The 23,347-nt window shown below is 40.5% G+C and overlaps 1 protein-coding gene across 1 annotated transcript in view; it reads left to right on the top strand.

Annotated features, from left to right (window-relative positions):
• The window catches only part of LOC308104959 (zinc finger protein 385B-like), a gene marked incomplete at both ends in the record, with an annotated part of 75,258 nt that overhangs the window by 36,650 nt on the left and 15,261 nt on the right, over window positions 1-23,347 (top strand). The window contains 2 exons of the mRNA XM_080455597.1: window positions 19,285-19,451; window positions 22,494-22,601. Of these exons, the coding sequence (XP_080311723.1) occupies window positions 19,285-19,451; window positions 22,494-22,601 (275 nt within the window). The remainder of the gene's footprint in view (window positions 1-19,284; window positions 19,452-22,493; window positions 22,602-23,347) is intronic.

Genomic DNA, 23,347 nt, shown 5'->3' with positions numbered 1-23,347 from the left:
TGCAATGTAGAACATTTCAGGGCAAAAAATGTAAAAAGAAATGTTCAAAAGTACAATATTTTAAATGTAGCAGGCCTGTGCTCGCAAAACAAAACAAAAAAACAATACAATCCAAACATGTGCTTCAGTACAGTACTCAAGTAAATGTACTTAGTTACTGTCCACCACTGCTATCAGGAGCCACAACATGACCTTAACCACTTAAACCCCAGCATCCGTATTGTGGGGAACGCTTTCGCAGAAAATAGCAGATCGACAAGCTATTTTCAGCTAAAGCTTTCCCCACAAGAACAGAAAACTAAAAACACACTAGAATAGAGCCCTGAGGGACTCAGCCCAACCCATATGGGGTTTAAGTGGTTAAAAAAGCACTGTTGGCTCTCCATTAGGATTCATGTAATGCGCTGTTCAGATTATGTAAGCAGCAGTCGGTTGCATTAGAAAGCTGTTGGTACTCTCACATGCTGTGAATTCAATCTACTGTACGTCTCCCTCGTGCACGTATGTAGCCCCTTTTAGTTCCTCATTAGCATTTGAACTGGGGTCGCGTTAATTTCTTATATTTTTCTGTATTGAGTGTCAGGTAAAGGCATGCGTTACTAGACGGCAACAGATAATTAATTCGGCCTCTGAGACCCGAAACGGTGGTCAAAGAAATCCAGCTGGTGTCTAGTAATGGAGTGTGCATGGTGATTTCTTCTCTTCCTTCAAATGTATTGAGTTTGCAGTGGCAACCGTGGTAATCGTCTGTGTAATCTTGAAATCATTCAAAGCACTGTTGTCACCTTTTCACCGTTTAATTTGAATACCCCCGCTTTGCACATAACAAAAAAGCACTAGTACTAAAAGCTGCTACCTGGTAGTAGTGGAGGAAGTATTCAGATAGTTTTTTACTTAAAGGGTTATTTCACTTTCAAACATGTTTGGGGTCATTTTAATGTCTACTCAGGCTTTTGTGAGCACCCCAGGCAGTTTTTCAGTTGCTTGATTCAGTATTTACAGTAGATATTTGATATAAATGTTATCTGGTGATTGATATTATGTGAGGGGGCCGTGTTTTTTCTATTCCCTCTTTCCTTTTTTTAATATTTTGTTTGGGAAAGTTTTACAATGGGTTTGTATAGGAAGAGGGGCGGGTCTGATCAAATTAATGATAAAATGAATATAGTTGAGTAGAAGTATGAAGTATTGAAAAAATTAACATATTCAAGTGAAGTAAAAGTACTTTTGTGCAAAATTGTGCTTACAGCAAGTACAGTACTTCAGTAAAAATACACGTAGATACTTTCTACCCAGTTGCTACCTGGAGAGTCCACACAGTGGTGGATATTAACGCAGACTTAAAGAAAAAAATCAATGTGTGTAGCTCATGTGTTGAGCAGCTCTAAGCAGTGTGATAGGGCTCAGTCTTATCTCGCTGCTTGCAGATGGTGCCAGTTATTTATTTTTACTGCGCTAGATTCCGGCGGAAAAAGAGGCTTATGGAAGACTAGTTCAGTCCAATGTAGGGCTGCAACCATCGATTAATTCTCTTAGCGATCATTCTGTCGATGACTTTTCCGATTTATCGAATAATCTTGAAGCATGTTTTTAGTATATATATATATCAACGAATCAACGCATATATTTTTATAATTGACTATATCTATTGGTCTGATTAACCACTTAAACCCTGTTTTATGCAGTGTCGGTATTGCACAAAAATACATTAAATATCCCATCTTCAAGCTCATGTCACCTGTTGAGAGATTGCAGTTCAGTTATTTTGTATTTAAAAAAAGAAGACATTTCAAATTCCCCTCCAAATCGATTATTTTATAAAGAAAAATCATAATTTAAAAATCTATTAAACTTCTTAGTTTGAGTTATTGTTGCATCCCTAAAGAGGCCTATGGAAGGGTAGAGGTTCAGTCCAGTGAAAGCCCACGCAAAGTAACACAGTGAAAGTTCCTTAACACATTAACTGCCAAGACCGTAGTCCTACGGGCCGTTAAATCCAACTGTTAAGCGCCGAGACCGTAGCCCTACGGGCTGCGGTCTTTTCGCGCATGCGCGGTCCGGGTGCACTTTCGGAATTTTTTTGATCCACTTCCGTTTCCGGTTTGATGACAGGAAATAGAATTATTTGGGATCCGGTTTTCACGATCACGCCCGCCCTCGTTCTACAGACGAAACTGAAACTCAATTCTCTTCCTGTAGTTTTTTCTCCTCGCATTTCACTGTTTAACGTAATCCGCTCTAACTCAAACATGGATGCCCCGTTTGACACGTGGTTTTCACTGGGAGATACAGGGAGATCGCGCGGATGTAAACAGACTGTGTAGCGCTCAATCTTAAGGATTTTAACAAGATCTATGGCGACATGAAAAAAACAAAAAAACAACAAAAACACCTTGGCACTGGTGAGTACATTATGAGATTAGCCCTTGGCAGTGGATGTGTTAAAGACGGGGTGCCGTGATTTTCAGTGATTTTTTCCCCCCCTAAAACATAATCATCAGGTATTATGGTTATGCTAGGAGGAAGATTTTTTTCAAAAAAGTGTACAGAAAGTGTTAAAATTATGTTTTTATGTGGACACGCCTCCAGTTCATTAAGTATACCTCCCAGCAAGCACAGTCAGGACCCTGACCAATCAGTGACGTCTCGATTGGGGCTAGATCAAGTCAAACCAAGACAAGTCAGATCTGGCCCAGAATATCACCTGATTTCAACCAAAATTAATCCTGACCACAAAAACGTCACTTCCAGGACGTCATCTAAACACATTTCTCATCACCCAAACTTGCTGTCCAAATGTCCATATGATGTCCCGGTGACGACGTCCTGTAAATGACGTAAAGATCATCCCCATATGGGCTGTGATCTGGCCTAGTCCTGAACGTCACCGGGGTGATGACCGGGCGTCATCATAACGTCATCATGACGTCATTGTGCTTGCTGGGCTGGTTCTCACCTTAGCACAGTGGTGAGCTGTGGATTTTTTAGCTATGGGGGCTCTATTTTATGACGTAACGGCGCGCGCATGTGCACGCGCACGGGCATGTGCACATAGCCACGCAGCGCTAGTTTAAATACTGTATTCAACATGTGATTTTTAATGTAATTATATCTCTTATTATTTAGTTGCATTGTTAATTTGCTGTTTTTATTTTTGTTTCAATGAATTAATTATTTTATTTTCCTTTTAGTTTTATATAAAAGCCCTTTACATAGACTCACCCACACATAAGTACTTAAAATAATCAGACTCTTTGCCTTGTCTCAGAGAACTGTGTCCTCTGCTAAGCGATCCCCTTCACACTCTGCAGTGCAGAGACTGTTGTCTCTCATTGTGAGAGGAATGTAACACATTCAATTCAAGTCCATGGCTTTTCTCGAGTAGCCTAATGTTATGCAAAGCAGCCAGGTAGAGGCTATTGAGAACGGCTCGCCGCTGACGGCACAAAGCTTGAGAGGCTATTGTTTAAACTTTAAGGTGTTAAATACCGCCGCTGACGGTGCGAGCAAGCGCGAGCCCCCATTCCCATAGTGTCAGAGCTAAGGGGTCGCGGACCCCCTGAGCACCCCCTTAGCACCTCCTCCACCACCTTAGCACCACCCACCTGTCCTAGTCCCTCCTCCTCCTCATGCCCACACCTGTTGTGTTATGATAATGAGGGGGAGGGTATGTTTTTACTGTGTCATTAAAGCGCTGTTTTTCTATTGGCACGTTTGACCCTGGAAGAAACTCAAAATATTCAGAGAAGACATAAAACACCATAAAAACACCACCAGGGGGCTTAATGAAGTTCTATCAACCTCATAGACACATGAAAAACAGAAAAAGTGCAAAACCATGGCACCACCTCTTTAAGTGTCGAACAAAGCTTCGTGCGATTAATCCATTAAGACTGGGAACGCATCTGTGTCAAGATTTCTTTGGCTATTCAAAAATAGCAGATATACAAGCTCATAACACGGCACAGAGATCTACAAGCTATGAGCTTGTAGATCTGCTATTTTTTTTTATTGTGAAAATGTGTGCAAATCTTTGAATATATATATTTTTAAAATATACATTTGTAAAACATTTTGTTCCAGGGACCTCCAGAAGCAAAGATTTGAGTTTAAAATATTGTTTACAAAATATATGTATTCAAACATTTTCACAAAATGCAGATCTACAAGCTCGTTGCGCGGCACTCGGTGCCACGCTATGAGCTTGTAGATCTGCCAAAGTATAAAATAATGGTTATAGCTCAAATCTAAAATGACACAGATGCGTTCCCGGATTGAATGAGTTAAAGTGGCATCAAAAGGACAATAATGTGTCACGGAGGACCTTCGCAGCGGGTGTCGCACTTCTGGGAAAATGTAAGGTCACAGACGCCTTCATAAAATGTCACATTCTCTGATTGGTGGAGAAGACGGAGATGCACAAGATTATCTTCACTTCCTTGTTTACATTCTGTGGTGACGCTGTTGGCGAGTCGCATACAGCATTGGTTCTCAAAGTTGGGTCCGGGGACCCCCAGGGGTGACCTTTGGGGGGTTCCAGGGGGTCCCCAGCCAAAGTAGTTAACATAGCCTATTAACCTTACAATCATCTTTTAAAACCACTTTATCCATTTGTATGTTGGCTATTCAAAAATATTTGAAAAATATAGACCTTTTTTTGAATAATTTGTGATTTCTTTTTTTCAACATACATCTTCTCTTCTGGGGGTCCCTGGCACAAAACCTTTTTTGGTTTGAGAACCGCTGGCATACAGTATGAACGTTGTGTGACTGAGACACGTAGTGCGACGCTTCGCTCGACACTTGTCGCTCAAAGCAGCATAAATTTACCTTTAGTGTGAAACCAGCTCTGTGGATTCTGCTGTGTATCTGTGATGGTAAAGCTGGTGTCGAAAAATCAAGAATGGAGCTTGGACCAGGGGTTCCCAAACAATGGGTCGGGGACCCACTTTAATGGGTCACAAGTAAATATCCCTTTTTTCCCCTGCTTTTTTTAATTTAATTATTATTTCAAAAGACAAAAACAATTCAGAAATGTAATTTCACTCGCTTCCCGCTGGAAACGACAGATTCATTCCTTTTATCCTTTATAGGCCTGTCTGTTCCAGATGTACGTCAAGGTGTTATAAAACTCCTTTATAGATAGTTTGTGGGTGAGAAAAATACTTGACAGGGGCATAATTGATCAAACATTTATATTTCTGACCAAGTTGGGATGTGTGAACTGCAACTTTAGGAAATAGTGAAAATAGCCTCACAATGCATCAGGCTCTAAGTGGTTAATTTATAATGTATTGTTGTCTCCTGGAGAGAGAATAAAATGTCTCTTTTGAGTGTCGAGCTAAAAAGTTTGGGAGCCACTACTCTAAACAACTTGGAGGACTGCGTCCACCAAGTTTTTTTTTTCTCAGCTGAAAATGCACTATGCTCCTCTAAAACGCTCACCTGGGAGTGCTTGTGGGCACTTTGGAGGCCGGGCAATTTCTCATCTCAGACACTTATGACACCACTTGAGATAAACAGAAATCTGGCAAACGGGGGTGTAAATTAAATTTCTGTACCTAGCTTTATAGGCTGGGAGGAGATAATAATGTTGCCTTTTAGAATGGCAAGTTAAGGAGACATTGAATGAGCAGCTTTAGCATTGTTAAATTGTTATGGAATTGTTAAGTTGTATTCTGTCTGTTACTATAAAGAAAAGTTGATTCAAGATATCATTATATAAAGCTTTCTATAAGTACTATAAAGCTTTCTATAAGTACTATACTGTATGTCTGTATGCATGTAACTGTCTGATTCAGTCGTAGTTGTTATTTTCTGTGTCTGTGAGTCAGTCACCTTCAGAGAAAAATGTAGTTGCCCATCTTTGAAATCTTGTGACCACCCTTCTAAAATTATTTTAGTTTAGCCACACACATGACATCCATGGTCGATTACAAATGATCAAGGTAAAAATAAAGGTAGAGTAAGTGATATTTTTTGGTTAAAACAAAACAAAAAAAATTAAAAGGTTAAATCAGCATATTCTGATCATAGCTATAGCGTGTTTGTTCAGTAACATGGGTCTCCCTGTCTCTCCAGCTCTTTAATAAAGAGAAAATACATTTTCAGCCAATCAGGAGAGAGTAGACAATTTTATAGTGTTCCAGTTGCAATTTTATCTGCTCGCTTCTTTGTTTCATCACTCCTGTATGAGTTCTCTCTTTGGTATCCTGACCTGAAAATACATTTTCTGTTTCCTGTTTCTGAACAAACACACTATGGCAATGATTACTATCAGAATATATAGTTATATATAGTTATTTAATATTTATTTTAACAAGTTGAGAATATTTACACTATCCAAACCTTTTTTTCTAAATGTATGCCCTACTACTTCATCATAAGAGTGTCATGCACTACATGACCATTGAAACACAGGTTCTTCTTTTTTTTTGACATTCTCTGAAAAGTAACCTTTCTGGACATACAAGGTTTCCACCCCGACAGGGACGATAAGCGCCATGAATACGCAGATCAAGTCCTCTGGATGAACCCAACACATTGTTTCTGGTATATTGTCTGTCAACTACTAAAGACAAAAATGGGAAAAAGCTAATAATGGAGAGAGGATGTTCTCCGCACACTTAATGGCGTGTTAATATCAGCTGTGTGCTCAGCACTAAGACATACTGTTTAAAATGGAAAGATAATGAGGTGGCTCATTGGTAGTCGTGGACAGTAACTAAGTACATTTACTTGAGTACTGTACATACGTTTAAAATAAATGGAGTATCTGTACTTTACTGTACTTACTTAAGGTACATTTTAAAGACAGAATCTTTACTTTTGACTCTACTACATTTCTAGGAAGGGACAAAGTACATCAAGAATTAACCACGTAGGTCCTATTTCAAATATAGTGAAAATAGTAGATCTACAAAGTCACAACGTGCTGCAATGCGGCGTGTTGTGTAGATCTGCTATTTTCACTATTATTAATATTTTGGAAAAACTTTTTTTGGGGAAATGTCAGAAGTATAATACAGCAATGCATTGATATTAACTCAAGTACAAACTTAACAGGGCAGCATTCACTTGTAGTTTCTAGAGTAATATTTGACCAGGAGTATCTACTCTGTCCACCAAAATGCTCATTGCACGTGCACTGTGTTTAGACGTATAGTCTGTTCTATTTTAGCTGGCTCAAACTGCTTACGCTGCTGCATCTCTGTTCCTTCCATATATCTGGCGGCTGTACTTTCACATTGTGGCTCGACAAGAAGGATCTTTATGGGTCTTTTTTTGTTTTACGGTGCGGCGCCGAAGGGACCAGCTGCCAACCGCTGTACCGATCAATGGCGAAGGTTTTGTGCACAGTGCCAGTAGGCCAAGGAAGTCCACACATATCTTTCACTTTTTATTTCTTTTTATATTTAACTTGAAGATGCTGTCGGACCTTGGGCAATTATTGAGTCATACTGTATGTCATACAGTAGCTATGTCATAGATATAGATGACTGACGTCACAGACTAGCCACATGAAGTCTGAGGTCCACATGGAAGCCATTCCATTATTAGACCCTGTCTTGTTCATTTCTGTAAACTTTTGAACTGTCTTCTACCATTCATAGATTAGAAACAAACATGCACTGTTTATCACAGCGTCATGTCGGTCATTTCAGTCAGATAACTCACGAATAGATTCAGAACATTAATGGCTTGAGAAATGTTTTATGAAATGTAAATACAAGTGTGAATATTATACGTGTGGAAACTATTAAAGTGGCACATCCCCCGGAACGGCAGGACCAACACACTGCAACTTTACAAGAAGCTCCCGGTCAAGGCTTATTATTCTTGACCTTGGTGTTCAGGCTTTGCTATACATTACTCCCTGCTCAGCACATTAGCAGACAACCATTTAAGAGCAGGGAGATATATACAGCAATAACAAACCCCTCCCAGGGGAAAACCAAACCCTTAGGGCAAGCAAAGCCTACTGGTGGTGCTGGGGTGGTGGTGGGAGCAAACAAAGTGCATACAGCATTCAGTGGCAGTCACATACAGTACATCGCCCACCAAGTGGTGCACATGCCATGTTACGGCGGATGGACCATGTTACTCAAGGACCATGTTACTCACAAACAAAATGGCAACACCCCATAGCCATACACAAATCAGGCTTAGATGGCTTTAATTTAAAGGGATAGTTCACCCCCAATATGACTTATTTTCTATCGATTACACACCCCATGGACATTAGCATCTTTCCGCCGGTCAATTTATTGGCTTAGGAATGCGACAAAAACAAATGAATGAATGAAATGAATTCCACTCTCCATGGGGTGTGTAATTGATAGAAAATACGTAATTTTTTTGGATGAACTACGGTACTCCTTTAATGTCAATTATCTGTTGTGTACATTGTACTCCTACACTACTACTTATGAATAAACAAGTGAGGGGTCGTGGGCTCTCTTATCTATTAAAGGAAGTTCCTCATAGGGTTGTGAGTGACTGACATACATTGGTTCATGACAATAATTGGAATAAGGACTTTCTATGTATGAAGCCAACCTTCCTCCATGTTAGCGTATGCAATGACTTGGCCAGCAATTGTGTTGTGTTCCTGCTCAGTTCGATAGTGACCCTTGCAAAGCCATTGTATATTCCCCCCGTATGGGTATGAAAGGAAGCTATTATTTCCCCCTGCAAGGCTTTACAGGAGCCAAGACGGCAACCTCTGACAGCATGCCCGTTCTTATTTCTTCTTTTTTTTTTCTTCCTATCACCAGAGGACACCAGTGCCAGTTTTCACCTTGGAACAAATTTCAATGGATGTTTTTGGAGCCCGTGGTGAAAATGGACCCACTGCGCTCTGCCTGAAACTAGGACAGATTACCTCAGGGAGCCTGAACTGGGCTGGATGTTTCCCCACAGGTAGAAATTGTCACAAACCCTCTGGCACTCCCGGTTTAGACAGACAGACAGACAGCCGGTAGATAGGAAAGAAAATCACCCTCTGGTTGCCGGTTGTGACAGAAATGGACTTAAAAATAACATGATTTATTTTTAAGACTGCGCGGCTCACCTCTGCTCTAAACGAGGACTTCGCCGGCATTGAACGTGAATCATATTGTTCTGTTGGGAGGAGGACATTTGAAAATCTGACATAACACTTTCTAATGTAGTTCTGTGCGTTGAGAGCTTGCACGTGAAAATCGATGTTCCCCTTTAAGTCATGGTAAAAACGAGCCTGTGTGTGTGTGTGTGTGTGTGTGTGTGTGTGTGTGTGTGTGTGTGTGTGTGTGTGTGTGTGTGTGTGTGTGTGTGTGTGTGTGTGTGTGTGTGTGTGTGTGTGTGTGTGTGTGTGTGTGTGTGTGTGTGTGTGTGTGTGTCAGCAAACAGAGGTTCTCTTCCCTGTTGTCATTTTTTTGTAAGAGCACCGTGCACCAATCACCTCTGTGTTGTGACTAACAAATGCTCTTCCCATGCTGGGTTGGGTGTGCAAAAATGGATGTTCTGTTTTATTTTAGACCATGTGATGTTTTTGCAGTATTAGCAAGTAGAAGATGTGGTACGTTTTTTTCAATTCCCTTTCTCAGTTTAGAATTTGTGCAGTGCTTAATCCATTCAAAAATGGCAGATATACAAGCTCATAGTGCGGCACTAAGTGCTGCGCTATGAGCTTGTACAGTAGATCTGCTATTTTTAGAAAAATCTTGAAAACTTGTGCAAATCTTTGAATACATACTTTTTTTACTCAAATATTTGCTTCTGGGGGTCCCTGGAACAAAATATTTTGAGATGGGGGTCTGCGGACAAATACATATCATTTTGGGGGCCCTTGACATGGAAAGTTTGAGAACCACTGATATTATAGCAACACGTTTTTTTCAAAAACAATGACATTTGTAGAATCTCCAGAAGCAAAGATTTGAGTTAAAAATGTTTTCTTTAATAACATATATATTCAAAGATTTGCAAAAAAAATCAGATCTACAAGCTCATATCCCGGCACTCAGTGCCGCGCTATGAGCTGGTATATCTGCTATTTTTGAATAGCCAAAGAAATCAAAAAATGACACACAGATGCTTTCCCGGTCTTAATGGTTTAAGCCAGGGGTTCCCAAACGTTACCATGCCATGGACCCCAATCTTCATTAGTAAAACTTATAAAGACACAAAAAAGGAAAGAGGAAAATAAAAATAAAATAAAATACAAAATAATGCCTTTTTCCACATTGATTCACAATGTGCATTGCATTCACCCATTCACACACACACATTCACACACACAGACATTCACACACATATTCACACACGCATTCACACACACACATTCACACATGCAGACATTCACACACACATTCACTCACCAACAGCGGAGGAAACCATGGCAAGGGCACCAAGCTGCTCATCAGGAGCAGGGTTGGTGCCTGGTTTATTGTCTTGCTCGAGGACACTTTGCCATGAGCCGGGGATTAAACCTGCAACCTAATGATTCTAAGACAGCCATTCTGCCTCCTAAGCCACGTGCCCCTGTATATAATGTCTGTCATTAGCTTGTCAAATCTTATAGAAAACATGCCCCGAACCCAAAATGGAGGTCCGTGCCCTAGAATGCATACATCTGAGGGTCCTTCAGAATTTTGAACATTTTGAATCACTGCTGCAGCGGCAGAGCCACATCTAGAGTAGGGTCTGTGTGATCTTCTGTTTGTCCGGGGCTGATCTAGCAAACCAAATATGTTGTGCACACTGTCAATAGGCCAAGAAAATACTTCCATGCATTTATTTTAAATGTTTTTCTTTTTATTTAACTTTTTTTAACAGAAGAGAACCTTGCCCAAATATGGCGTTGTGCTGTATGTCATCGATACCTCATATCGTCTCTGTCGGGTGGAAATGTCCAAAACTGTTAACTTTTCAAGATTCAAATTCTAAAATAGCAAAAGTAGCAGATCTACAAGCTCAAAATGTGTTGCTTTGCGCCACGTTTCGAGCTTGTATATATGCTACTTTTAGTACCTTTGTGTGCTGCTGTAGTATCAAGTAGGGCGTTAATTTACGAAAGAAAAAATATATATATGGAGAAACGAGGTTCCTGCCACGATATGTCTGATGTCTGGAAGTAGTCTGTGAGAGCCACACATGGGAGCCACTTCGTTATTAGACCCTGTCTTGTTAAATTTAAATAGGACAATTTTGGTTAAGGAGCCTTTCAGAGAAAACCTCATTTTGTTCACTTTTGCACAATACAGGATCCCTTTGATCCATCTATGTATATAGGAGGAGAGACACATTTCTACTGTAGTAGTAAACAGTATGAGACATCAAGTGAAGTGAATTATCCTTTGCATAGCAGTAGGTAGGCTACTGCATATTGGGTTCAGCAATTAAAAAAAATTGTCTATAAGAGGGTTATGCTCTATTGATAGATAGAAAGCCTTCTATGAGCATTCAATTTCGTTTTTCATCCCAGTATACATTTGGCTTGGGGCATGATGACAGAATGTGGACAAGGTATGCAGGTGACTGCTTACATTTATTACTACATGCATCATTTATGTAAAAAAGAAAATTAAGCATTTGCCGAACTACTGTAGCAGTGTGCTCTGTGCAGGATTTTGCATTGCAGGAGTCTGCATGATTTGATATTTTTGAGCAGAGAAAACACAGCGATTTGAATTGTAAACGTTTCATCACAAATCGACAGGAGCAGCTTATTTATTTATTTTTTATAGAACATTGTACATTTTTTGTATCTGCAATTCACAGTGAAAATACTTATTTTGAAGGTTCAGTCAAATATTCAACTGAATTTATCCTTCACCAGTTAGTTTTAAAGCCTAATTCTACAGCCAAGATTCCTATGAGTCTAGTCTGTAAAAATTGGTTGGAAGTGCTTGAAAAGATGAAACAAACTTTGCTACCCTAATATCCCCAGGCAGGTCGTTCCGCAGTGTTCCCAATCACTCTTTAAGTCTTAAGTCTCGACTCAAACGGCCAGGAAGGCCTTGCCTGAGGGTATTAGGCTGCGCCGACACCCGTAGGGATAAAATGAAAGTAAAACGGAATAGCCAAGCCTACAGTATATCACCCAAACACAGTCTCATGTAATTCCAGTAGCATCTCGCAATATTAATATTCCTTTTAGTTGAGTCTGGTGTCATGTAGCAACTGCTCTGATGTTCAACAGTTCACCTAAAGGTCAAAATTAAGGATAGTAGACCTACATTTTCCTTTCAATCCGATACCGAGTAATACCAGGGCTAGTATATCCCGATACTGATACTGACGCTGTTACTATTAGAAGTCTTATTTGGTTCCAGAAAAAGGGGTAATTGTGTATCTTTTTTCCTACACTAAATTGGTAAACATGGACATCAAGAAAATTATTCTGAAAGCCTGCATTAGTATTACTTTAAATAAACAGCCAATGATCAGACGTCTCCTTTGATTTCTGTTTATTAATGACAAAAACAATAAGATTGTTCAGCTAGAGCGACCATATTACACTTTACAGCATAGTCATTCTATTCTACATCACAACAACTGAAAATAATATAGGCTAATCAAATACCGTTAATGGATGCATGCTTTGTGGTGTCCAAACACAGAGCATGAAAAGGACCTAAGATGGCATTCAGTGTGTAGATTAGCTGTTTCCAGTATTTTGGGACATATTTTGCAACCTTTTCCTACATATAATGACATTCCTAAATCAGTGACACCATGTTGAAAGCGTTTTTTTTAAAATGCTGCTATAGCTGCCTCCAGCACTTTAATCTGTACCCGTACAAGCGCCCGCCACCCCACTTTCTCATTTGCATTACATTTATGTTTTTGCTGGAGAGAGAAAAAAAATCACACTTGCAGCGCATGCAGAGGCTCTGTCATTCACAGCGTGTCTGTCTCACTCACACCATATAATGTACCAACCCGAACCAGCAGTCTGCCCCCACACACCCACCCACCCAGCAATTCCCCATCCCCACCCCGCTCCCCTTCACGTTTTGATGGAATTAACAGAGCAAATCATCTGCTTTTTTTTGCACAAACAAAGACTGCAGCCGTCTAAAACGAAGAAACCGCTCAGTCATTGGATGTCGATTTGCGAAGGAGCGTGTCAGAAAAAGAGAGGGAGCGTGCGCGGCACGCGGGAGCGCGATGCACGGTCTGCCATATTGTCTCTTCGGAAGTGAATACAGAGCAATTCGCATATAAGTGGTGGGGGGTTGGAGGGGGGGGTTGATCCCAATGAAAAGCATCAGCTGCTAGAAGAGGAAGAAATCGTCGTCTCTGTCGGGTGGAAACCTCATATGTCCAAAACTGTCACTTTTCAGGATTCGAATTCTGAAGTAGCGAAAGTAGCAGATCTACAAGCTCGAAACGCGTCGCTTCGCGCCGCGTTTCGAGCTTGCAGATCTGCTACTTTTGATGCTTTTGTGTGACGTTGCAGTATGATCAAGTATAGGGCGTTAATTTACGAATGTCCGAAAGTTAGAATATGGAGATAAGAGGTTTCTGCCCGACGACAGCAACGAAATGGCTGTCGCTCTGGCTTCCAGCTATGACAGTCAGACCCCTCCCTCTTGTCCCTATTTTGTCGCTGTCGGGCGGAAACCTTACAAAACGTTACTGTTAAGTATATGGACAAGAATATCCTGATGGATCGAATGCAGTTATTATTTTGGTCACAAGCTCTTGTTAATACTTAACATTGTTTACATATTTATAAAACACACAGACACTTAAACACTTTCACTTGCCAGTGTTGCGTGGCACTGTCATATGACGAAGTAGGACATTGTTTTACGGGGGGGGAAATAACACATACAATGATCAAACATGGAGATACAAGGTTTCTGCCCGGCAGCAACGATTTTCTTCTCCCTTTTTCATCAAAAGAAGCCATTTCTCCCCCTCTGCGATTGCTGCCATGTTGAGTCACCCAACGACTAATCCTGGAAATAATAGCGATTATGCTTCTCTCTCCACCAGTTTTTCATCTTTTTTTTTCCCTCCTCCCCTCGCAAAGCGTTTATAATTTCTCCAGGCTCGTAATCTTTTTCCTCCCGTTTACTCGCTGTGAGAGCTGGCCTGCTGTTGTGACCTCCTGTAAACTCTCCCATCATCTTTATATCTGCCTTCACTGAGATATGGAAAAGTTTGATTTATAATGTGTGCCAGTGTACTCACACCGTTGAAATGTAGGACAAATCCAAAGTGAGCCCACTAATGCTGTTCCCCATTGATGATAGTGCTCTGGTTCTCAAAGTGGGGTCCAAATTGGTTAACCCATTCAATCCGGGAACGCATCTCTGTCATTTTAGATTTATTTGGCTATTCAAAAATAGTGCTCTCAAAAATCTTTGCTTCCGGGGGTCCCTGGAACAAAATATTTTACAAATGTTCCCTTTAAAAATATATATATTCCAAGATAAGCAAAAAGTTTCACGATTTTTGAAAAATCTTGAAACTATTTGCTTGAAACATTTTCCTCTTCTAGCAGCTTATGCTTTTCATTGGGATATATTTTTTAAAGGGAACATTTGTCAAATATTTTGTTCCAGGGACCCCCAGAAGCAAAGATTTGGCTTACAAATGTTCGCTTAAAAATATATATATTCAAAGATCCCCTCAAAAAATCACGTTTTTTCTAGAATAGCACATCTACAAGCTCATAGCGCGGCACCATATCTGCTATTTTTGAATAGCCAAAGAAATCTGAAAATGCGTTCCCGGTCTTAATGGGTTGATATGGCATCAAAAGTACGATCTACAAGCTCACGCGTCTCTTAAAACTCTGTTTTATTTTGGCGCATTGACGCATGTTACAGACCATCTGAAATCTAGTCGGAGCAACGCAGAAAGGTACCTCTTTTTATTAATATTTGTTTTCTCTTGACGCGCATCGGTGACACTTGCGTGTGTGACACTTTCAGTGTGTCACAGCCTTTACAGAATGTCAGCCTGACCACCTACAGTACATTAGAAACATGACTAAGCTCTTCAGATCACCATGTGCTTTGAACTTGGGAAATTATATTCGGACCTTGTCAGTTAGCGCGTCATAGTTGAACTGTTCTGTGAAAACAAACATAACTCAGTTTGTGCCTTTATAGCACCTGTTTATTTAGAGGAGGTTAGTAATTGTCAAACGCTTTTTCTTTTAGTGCCAAAACGAGAGTGCGTGGGGGGTTACACATTTTTGGTTCCTGCAGAGCCAAATGCAGTAAATTAAAGATCTCGCCCCACTGTGTTTTTCGACTAAGTGCCCCTGGGATTAATGAGATCAATTTCAGATTTGTGGGGAATACAAAGTCAATGTCCCCAAAAGCCAGCCGGCCTGACCGACACGTTTAACACATCTGCTCCACTGGAGGGGAAGAACACACTGCCTGACTCACCCTCTCTCAGTCAGTGGTGGAAGAAGTACTCCCATTTCTCACTTAAAGGACAACTTCACCCATTTTCAACCTAACTTCATATAATTGGTCCTCACTATTGCTCATGAAACTTTGGTACAATTTTTCTCCTCTACTCGGTCTGTGTCTCCAAGGAGGGCTGTGGACACTTCAGAAACCCGCCTACCAGTGACATCATCGTTAGGCAGATTTGACTTTTGTTAACGTTATAGCATGCTAACTTTCCAGGAATAGAAAGCCTGCAGTTTCTATTAGCGTGGATTCCACATCGATGATGTCACTGGTAGGCGGGTTTCTGAACTGTCCACAGCCCTCCTCTGCGACACAGACCGAGTCGACAAAAATGGTGCCATATAATGAGCATTAGTGGGGACCAATTATATTAAGCATGCTTGAAAAAGGGTGAAGTGTTCCTTTACTTAAAAGTAGCAATACCACAATGTTGTCTGTTTCACAAAATCATAACTTGCATTTTTTTGGGTCATATTTTTTCAAAAAGTTTCCAAAATAGCATAAATAGCAGATTTACAGGCTCACAACATGTTGCATTAAATTCTTAACTTGTTTGAAAACCACAAGAGTGTGTGACGTGCGTGCACATGTATCAAATTGTGTCCAATGTAAGAAGGCGGGCTCCACAGAAAGGAAAGTTGGGAATCACTACCCTATAGCATACACTGCTTTATCATGTATTTTATTTTACTCTAAATGTAACCATGATTTATAGTAATGAACATCATGCTGCATTTAAGAAGACTTGAAACTAACGATTGAGAACATAAACTCTTTAGGGAAATGTTTACTGAGGTAATAAATCATGTGAGAAGTATGGTCATTTCCTCATAGACTTCTAAACAATCTGACTTCTTTTTGCAACCAGCGGAGTGTTAGCTGAAGACAAATTAGTTATTAGCCCACATCATTATTATTTAATTATTCTACTCAGTTAAGTGGCTGCTGCTTAACCATACTAATATCCTGACACTTAAATGATGAAGTGCTATTAGTCTAATTTATAAAGGTACTCAATATACTCAGTGTAACGGTATTTGGCACATTTGAACAGAAAGTGCATCAGTGTGTATGTACTGCACCTCTTGGTGCACCAGTGACCACATGGGCATTCATTCCTCTTTTAGAGGCTTCTGGTGTTGTCCTTTCTCAATGACAGGACAGTGGTCACTACATCTATTTCAGGATGGAGTTTCTGTTTCTAGGATGGCTTCATTATATCAGTGGTTCTTTTTCATGTCGAGGACCCCCAAAATGATATGTATTCTATCAGAAAGTATTATGTTTCAGGACCTAGGGCTTTCACGACTAGAGATTTTTACTGGTCGACTAATTTGACCCAGTGGTAGTCGACTAGTTGAAATTACCTATTTTTTTTAAAAATTGCAAAATTGTTGCCTTTGTTTTAATGCCATTACTATTATTATTATCCTTCTGCCTTTTTTTAAATGCCGTTTAAAGGGAAGCGCTTCTGGCACAGCAGCGTCTCCAAGGCCCTCAAAAGGGGGTTATTGCCCAATAATAGGCTATTATTGGGCATACTTTTGTCACCAAGTGAAACACACATCGTTGTGTATTTACACACAGTGTTAATGGCTTTATTTTTTTGACTTTGCATTTACATTTTGTCCAAAGTTACGTTAAAGGATATAGTACTTTAGCTGATCTACAAGCTCACAACTCGTCGCGATACGACTCGTTGTGAGCTTGAACAACTTCTATTTTCACTTTTTTGTATGACAAAGTAGGCTTAAGTGGTTAAGAAATCAGTTTTTATTTTTACAAATGGAACCCAGCTGGCCCCAGGTAATCATACAACAGGTGCACTCTTGCTTCCATGCTTGGGTTCTTGAGACCTGAACCAGATCCCGCTGTCGCCCTTGTTTTATGGGGGACAGCGGAGCCAGAGGACACTGGAGTCATTTAAAACTTTTAAACGTTGTCCTTCATTGGTTTGGTTCATTTGGGCAGGTGACAACACAGTAATGGGATGTGGAACAAAACAGCCCAGAGAGGGAGAGAGACCTTCTAGGGAATTACCACAATAAACTCTGCAGCACTTTGATTTACAGTAGATGAGAAGTGGTGGAAAGTACATTTACCGGTACTCATGTAGTTTATAAAAGTGTGATATGCGGTATTTTCACTTTACGATTGAGTGTGTTAATTTCTCCAATACTTTATACTTACACCACTACATCTCAGAGGCAAATATTGTACTATTTACTCCATTACTTATTTCATAACGTACATTAACCACTTAAGCCCTGTTTTATAGTATATTCAAAAAGTGCCGATCTACAAGCTCACAACTCCTGACTCCTGACTGTGATGCGTTGTGAGTTCATGGATCGGCTTAGTTCAACTAATTTTGAAAATAATTCTGAAATTGGCCGTTCATAATGACTACTTTTACTTTGGTACTTTAAGTATATTTTGATGCCAAAAACATTTTCTTTTACATTTTTCAAGTACATTTTTTCATACAAGCCTTTTACTGTACTAGTATTTCTATATTCTACTTTTACTTTGCTTTAAAACCTGGAAAGCATCATTTTAGATTTTAGCATTAGCTATTCAAAAATAGCAGATATACACGCTCACCTGCTTGTGCCGCGCCACGAGCTTGTACATCTGCTATTTTTGAACATTTTTTTAAAACCTTGAAACCCCCTCAAGGACCCCTGGGGGTCCCCGGACCCCACTTTGAGAGTCATTGATCTAGCATACAGTGTGTTTATCTAGCATACAGTATGACGCATTTTATTGTGAGTGCTGTGCTGTTCACTCACTGTCAAGGCTGTCTAGTGTCCAGCCTTCTTTAAGTGCCTTCTCTCTGAAAGCACTTCTCCCAACAGAAGTGAAATGGCGTGGGATTAGATGAAAGTGAAATAAAAGTAACATCCAGACATGTTGTCTAGGACGGAGACTTTAAAAACTAGAAGATTTAGGCCTAATTTGCCATACTGTACATGCCAGGAAAAGGACTTCATATCTACGGGTTTGGGATTTGAGGATGACAGCAGCAGAATGCTCAATATCATAATAATATCGTCACTGTCCGGGGGAAATCTTGTAATGTATGTTGAAAGCTGTTACTTTTTAGAAAATAAAAAAAAGAACCTGTGTTCCATTATAGTGCATCCTCCTTCACTTTCAAAATGTTTCAAAAAAATAGCAAAACTAGCCGATCCCATTTGTTTGAATGAATGACTTATCTAGGCCTGTCACAATTATTACATAATCGTCTAATCGCAATTATTTGACATAATAGCAATTATTTTTGCATAATTGTCATGATCGTTTCCATTTTGAAAAATGTTCACACATTTTCAAATATAAAAAAGCAGATAGCAGCAAAATAGCAGATCTACAAGCTTACAACGCGTCACAAAGCTTGTAGATCTGCTATTTCTGCTTTTTTTTTACATGTGTAAAATAATTAAATATGTCAATAATTTCTTTGTGCATGTAAGTTATTTGTCATATCTGCCCTGTGAAATTTCTTTATTACGAAGCCTAAAAAGCAAACGGACATTTTATTCATAATGTTCCAATGTTCAATGCCAAACACACAATGAAATCGTTAATCACAATTATTTGAGTGAAAATGTATCGTCAACTTTTCTAATTGTGACAGCCCTAGACTTATCTGGGCAGGCCGTAATATAAACAATGTTGTCAGTCATTCCGTCCTCATGTCCCACAATAAAAAAAACACTGCTGCTTCTCTTTTCCCCTGGAGAATTTCGAGGCAGGTAGTAGTGAAGTTTTGTATCGTTCTTTTCGATGTACTGAAGTGTTCGGTGCAGTTCTGTGAACTGTAAACGTTGTGCTCTGTGTGTTGTTGGTGTAGGTTCACTCTCCCAGGGCCCCGCCCGGCCCCTGCTGGCCTCCCTGTCTCTCCCAGGAGGACGGCGTCTCCAGCCCCAGACCGCCCCGCCCCACCTGGAGCTGAAGCACTTCCTCCCCCTGAGGGTCAATGGATCCTCACCCCTCAGCCTCTTCCCCAACTTCAACATGGTGAGATGCAGCGGTGGAAAAAAGTACTCGAACGTTTTGTGTAAAAGTATCAATACTGCAATGTACGCGATGCGACGCGTTGTGAGCTTGTAGATCGGCTATTTTCAAATAGCCTAGGTATAAAATAGGGCTAAAGTGGTTAATGTTTTCTTTCTTTCTTTCGTTTTCCTTTATTTATTCAGGGAAGCCCATTGAGAGCAAGCTCTCTTTTTCAAGGACGCCCTGATAACAACATATAAAAAACATACATAATGAGAAGCAATAACAAACATTTGAGTCACATTACAATGTCACAGATGCAAATAAACATAGTGTTACATAAAACAGGTGCAGTCACTATGTAATGTGTCCTCAAGAAGCACCCTGAATGTCTCTATTGAGACCAATCGCACCAGTTTCAGAGAATCCTGAAGTTTGTTCCATTTGTGTGGAGCATAATACATGAAAGCAGTTTTTCCTTGTTCACTGCTCTTACGTGGACTGGTATATCTAATGTGTGTTTGTGAACGTGTTGAATGTCCAGTAACCTTTTGGTTCCAAAAGCGAGGATAGGTATAAAGGAAGTTTACCACACAAGGCCTTATAAATACATAAAATACAATGTTGCTCTCTATGAACTGCGAGAGATGGCCAACCCACTTTATCATATAAAATACAGTGATGGGTGAGATAAAATTGGATAATGTAATAATTTATATCTGCAAAGTAACCAGTAACTAAAGTAAAAGTATAAACAATTGGAAATGCTCCAGTAAAGTAAAAGTACCTAAACATTTTACTTAAGTACAGTACTTGAGTAAATGTACTTAGTTACTTTACACCACTGGTGAGATGGCACAGCACACACACACACACACACACACACACACACACACACACAAACAGCCTTTTTGCATGTAGTTTAAGCGCAAGGGGGCGGGGCCGTGGGTGGCGGGTGGGGAGAGAGCCTGGCGACGCGAGCTATGTTAGTGCACTGAGTGGCAGTTGGGGCAAACGCAGTCCCCACAACATCATTTACGATTCTGTGCCTATCGGTACATAACTCGGATGGCGCTTAGTCGACTAGCAGACAATCGGCCGGTCGTCGCGGGCACTCGCGCCTGGAGGCGCTCGGGCGCGACTCCTCGGCCTAAAGGTCTGCTGAGTCGGCGCGCCTCCGTCATGGTCCAAAACTATACTTTATCGGCGAAAAAAGTAGTCTGCGGTTGTTTGAAAAAGTATTGTGCCAAGCGGGAGTCGAACCCAGACTCCCAGTGGAAGTGGATTTAAAGTCTAATGAATATGAGGCCGGTGCTGAGATTTGGTATTCGGGCTGTATTAGAATGTGACGTCCTAACTCTTCTAATGTAGAGGAAAGAAGTCCCCGCCCGCGCGCCCGCCCAATAAACTACATGCAAAAAGGCTGTTCGCCACACAGACACACACACACACACACACACACACACACACACACACACACACACACACACACACACACACGTGTGAGCACTCACACACACAAACACACACCACCACCAAGACTTTAAAAGTGTCAAACAGCCTAGGTAGAGCTTTTTGTGTCCCTTGAACTTAATTTAAACCAGCATTTTGCTATTCACGCCGTGCTTCTGTGCAGAGAAGAGTGAGTAATCAAGACGCCTCCCTGACGCTTCTATACACTGTGGAATCGTGCTGTACGCCAATGCAGATCCCTGTATCCATAGCACTCATGCAAGTACCCCAGCAAAATAGAGTAGAGCACTTATGTCTATGATTACAGCAATTTACTTGATACAAACTTGATCTACAGTATAGCGAGCAATTGAGCTTGGGCCCACATTTTACCTCATACAGAGGGAAAAACCTGCACACTAGACTAGCTGTTCCATCAAATTAATGTGACAATATTTCGATCCTGTGTGTAACTGTCAAAATGATTATGAGAGAACAGGATGAGTCATATGACATGACATTTGTTGGAAACGGAAAAAATGAGAGAAAAAAGGAGGAAAAAGGAGAATGGAAATGTGTTTTTTTATCCGGGTGGAAGAGGTTTCTGTTAGACTAATCTGGGAACCCATTTGGTAAAAGAAAAGGGAACAAATATTTTATTTTCTCCTTTGTTTTTGCCTCTGGGGGCACCACCTCCTTTTTTGTGTAGAGACAGGAACTTGGTGTGGCTCCTCCCCCTTCTTAGTCCACTTTCTCCCGGGTGCTTCTGTGTTTATTCCTACTACTACTAACAACAACACTACATGTTTAGGACAGTGGTGCTGAGAGATTACTGTTAGACCAACTTCTTAGCTCTGTTTAGTGCAGCGATTCCGTGAGGATATTGCAAGTGGACCCCCAATTAACTGACAAAACATTATATTTCCTTTTGTATATAACATTAATATTAAAAAGTAGTTCCATTGATGCAAGCCAGAACACAATCGATTGATTGATCATAAAAATAATCATGCCCTGAAAATGCACGCTGTGCCCACCCAACTGACCACTTAAATGGGTGGGCCGCGAACGCTTTTGAGATTTTCAAGTGGCCCCTCATCCAAAAACCATTGGGAACCACTGGTTTAGTGAAATCATTGTGTTCATTTAGTAATTACCAGGGAGCCTGCTTTGAATTCTGGTCCTCATAACAATAGAGGACCCCCTCGAAAACGAGATGATACGTCTCAAGGGGTTTATGCTCTAATGAAATTTTGAAATACAAATAAATCATGCTGGGCCCTGGGTCATAATAATGATAATTATGTTGAATCATTATAGAAAAACACTATATTAACAGTAATCTCTCAATTATGACATTTCTGAGGGCCTGTGTCAGTCCATCCCAGCTTCCTGCCGCTGGTTAACAACATTTGCACTGATACGTACTAGAATTGTCAGGGATCCTTTTGATCAAAACTGATTAGGACGAACAAGACAACCCCCTGCATGAGTTTGTGACATTCTGAACATGAAACATGTCGTATACAAGATAATGGAACTGTACTAATCACTCTGCTTTGATGTTGTTGTTTGATCGTGTGTGTGTGTGTGTCTGTGTGTTTCCATCAGATGGACCCGGTGCAGAAAGCGGTGATCAACCACACGTTTGGTGTCTCTCCGCCCAAGAAGAAACCCATCATCTCCTGTAACATCTGTCACCTTCGCTTTAACTCTACCGTAAGCCATTCTGCCTGACCCCTGTTTGTGTTGTGTAGTGTTTGTGTGTGTACTTGTATTACTATACATAAATGTCCCCACAACTATAGAATTAGGCATTTAAAGTAGAGCGCATTTCGGGACGCATTCTTTTTGCCCGAACAAAATGTCAGTCTTGCCATTGATGATTGTCATCATTGGCTATTCATCTTCATGATATGGACTCGACTGTTTACTGTTGGTTTTCGATCATTGTAAACTTTCACGAAGACAAATTTTGATTGACCTCCATCATTCACTTCAGCTATGTTTACATCTGAAAGCATGTCACACTTTGCGTTCTCTTCTCAGTTCTCATGAACACACTGCACCGTTGTCAGTGACAACACGGGCCGTTGTTAGTTAGTATTGTTCCTTTTTATTTTTACACTTTTACACTTGCCCGACCCAAAACCCGAGCATCAATTATAAATATGTTTCTGGGTTCAGGGAGCCATCCTCTATTAGGGGCTGGGGCTATCGGGTTATGCCTGATTTATACATAATTGTGGGCCAGTGTCACACACTGAAAATAGGCAATCTACAAGCTCTCAATGTGCATTGTGAGCATGTACTGTAGATCGGCTATTTTCAGTGCACGACACGAGCGCACAATTAAGTAGGACGTATGCATTAGGGCAGGGGTTTTCAACGCGGAGGTATTGCAGGTGGTCCCTGGCCATGCATTAAAAAAATAATAATTATTGTGTGTGTGATATGAAATGTGA

The sequence above is a fragment of the Gymnoscopelus braueri genome, assembly GCF_963280865.1.
Source record: "Gymnoscopelus braueri genome assembly, chromosome: 17".
Taxonomy (NCBI): Eukaryota; Metazoa; Chordata; class Actinopteri; order Myctophiformes; family Myctophidae; genus Gymnoscopelus; species Gymnoscopelus braueri.
The sequence above is the reverse complement of the archived record's forward strand: the minus strand, read 5'-3'. Positions and strand labels throughout refer to the sequence as shown.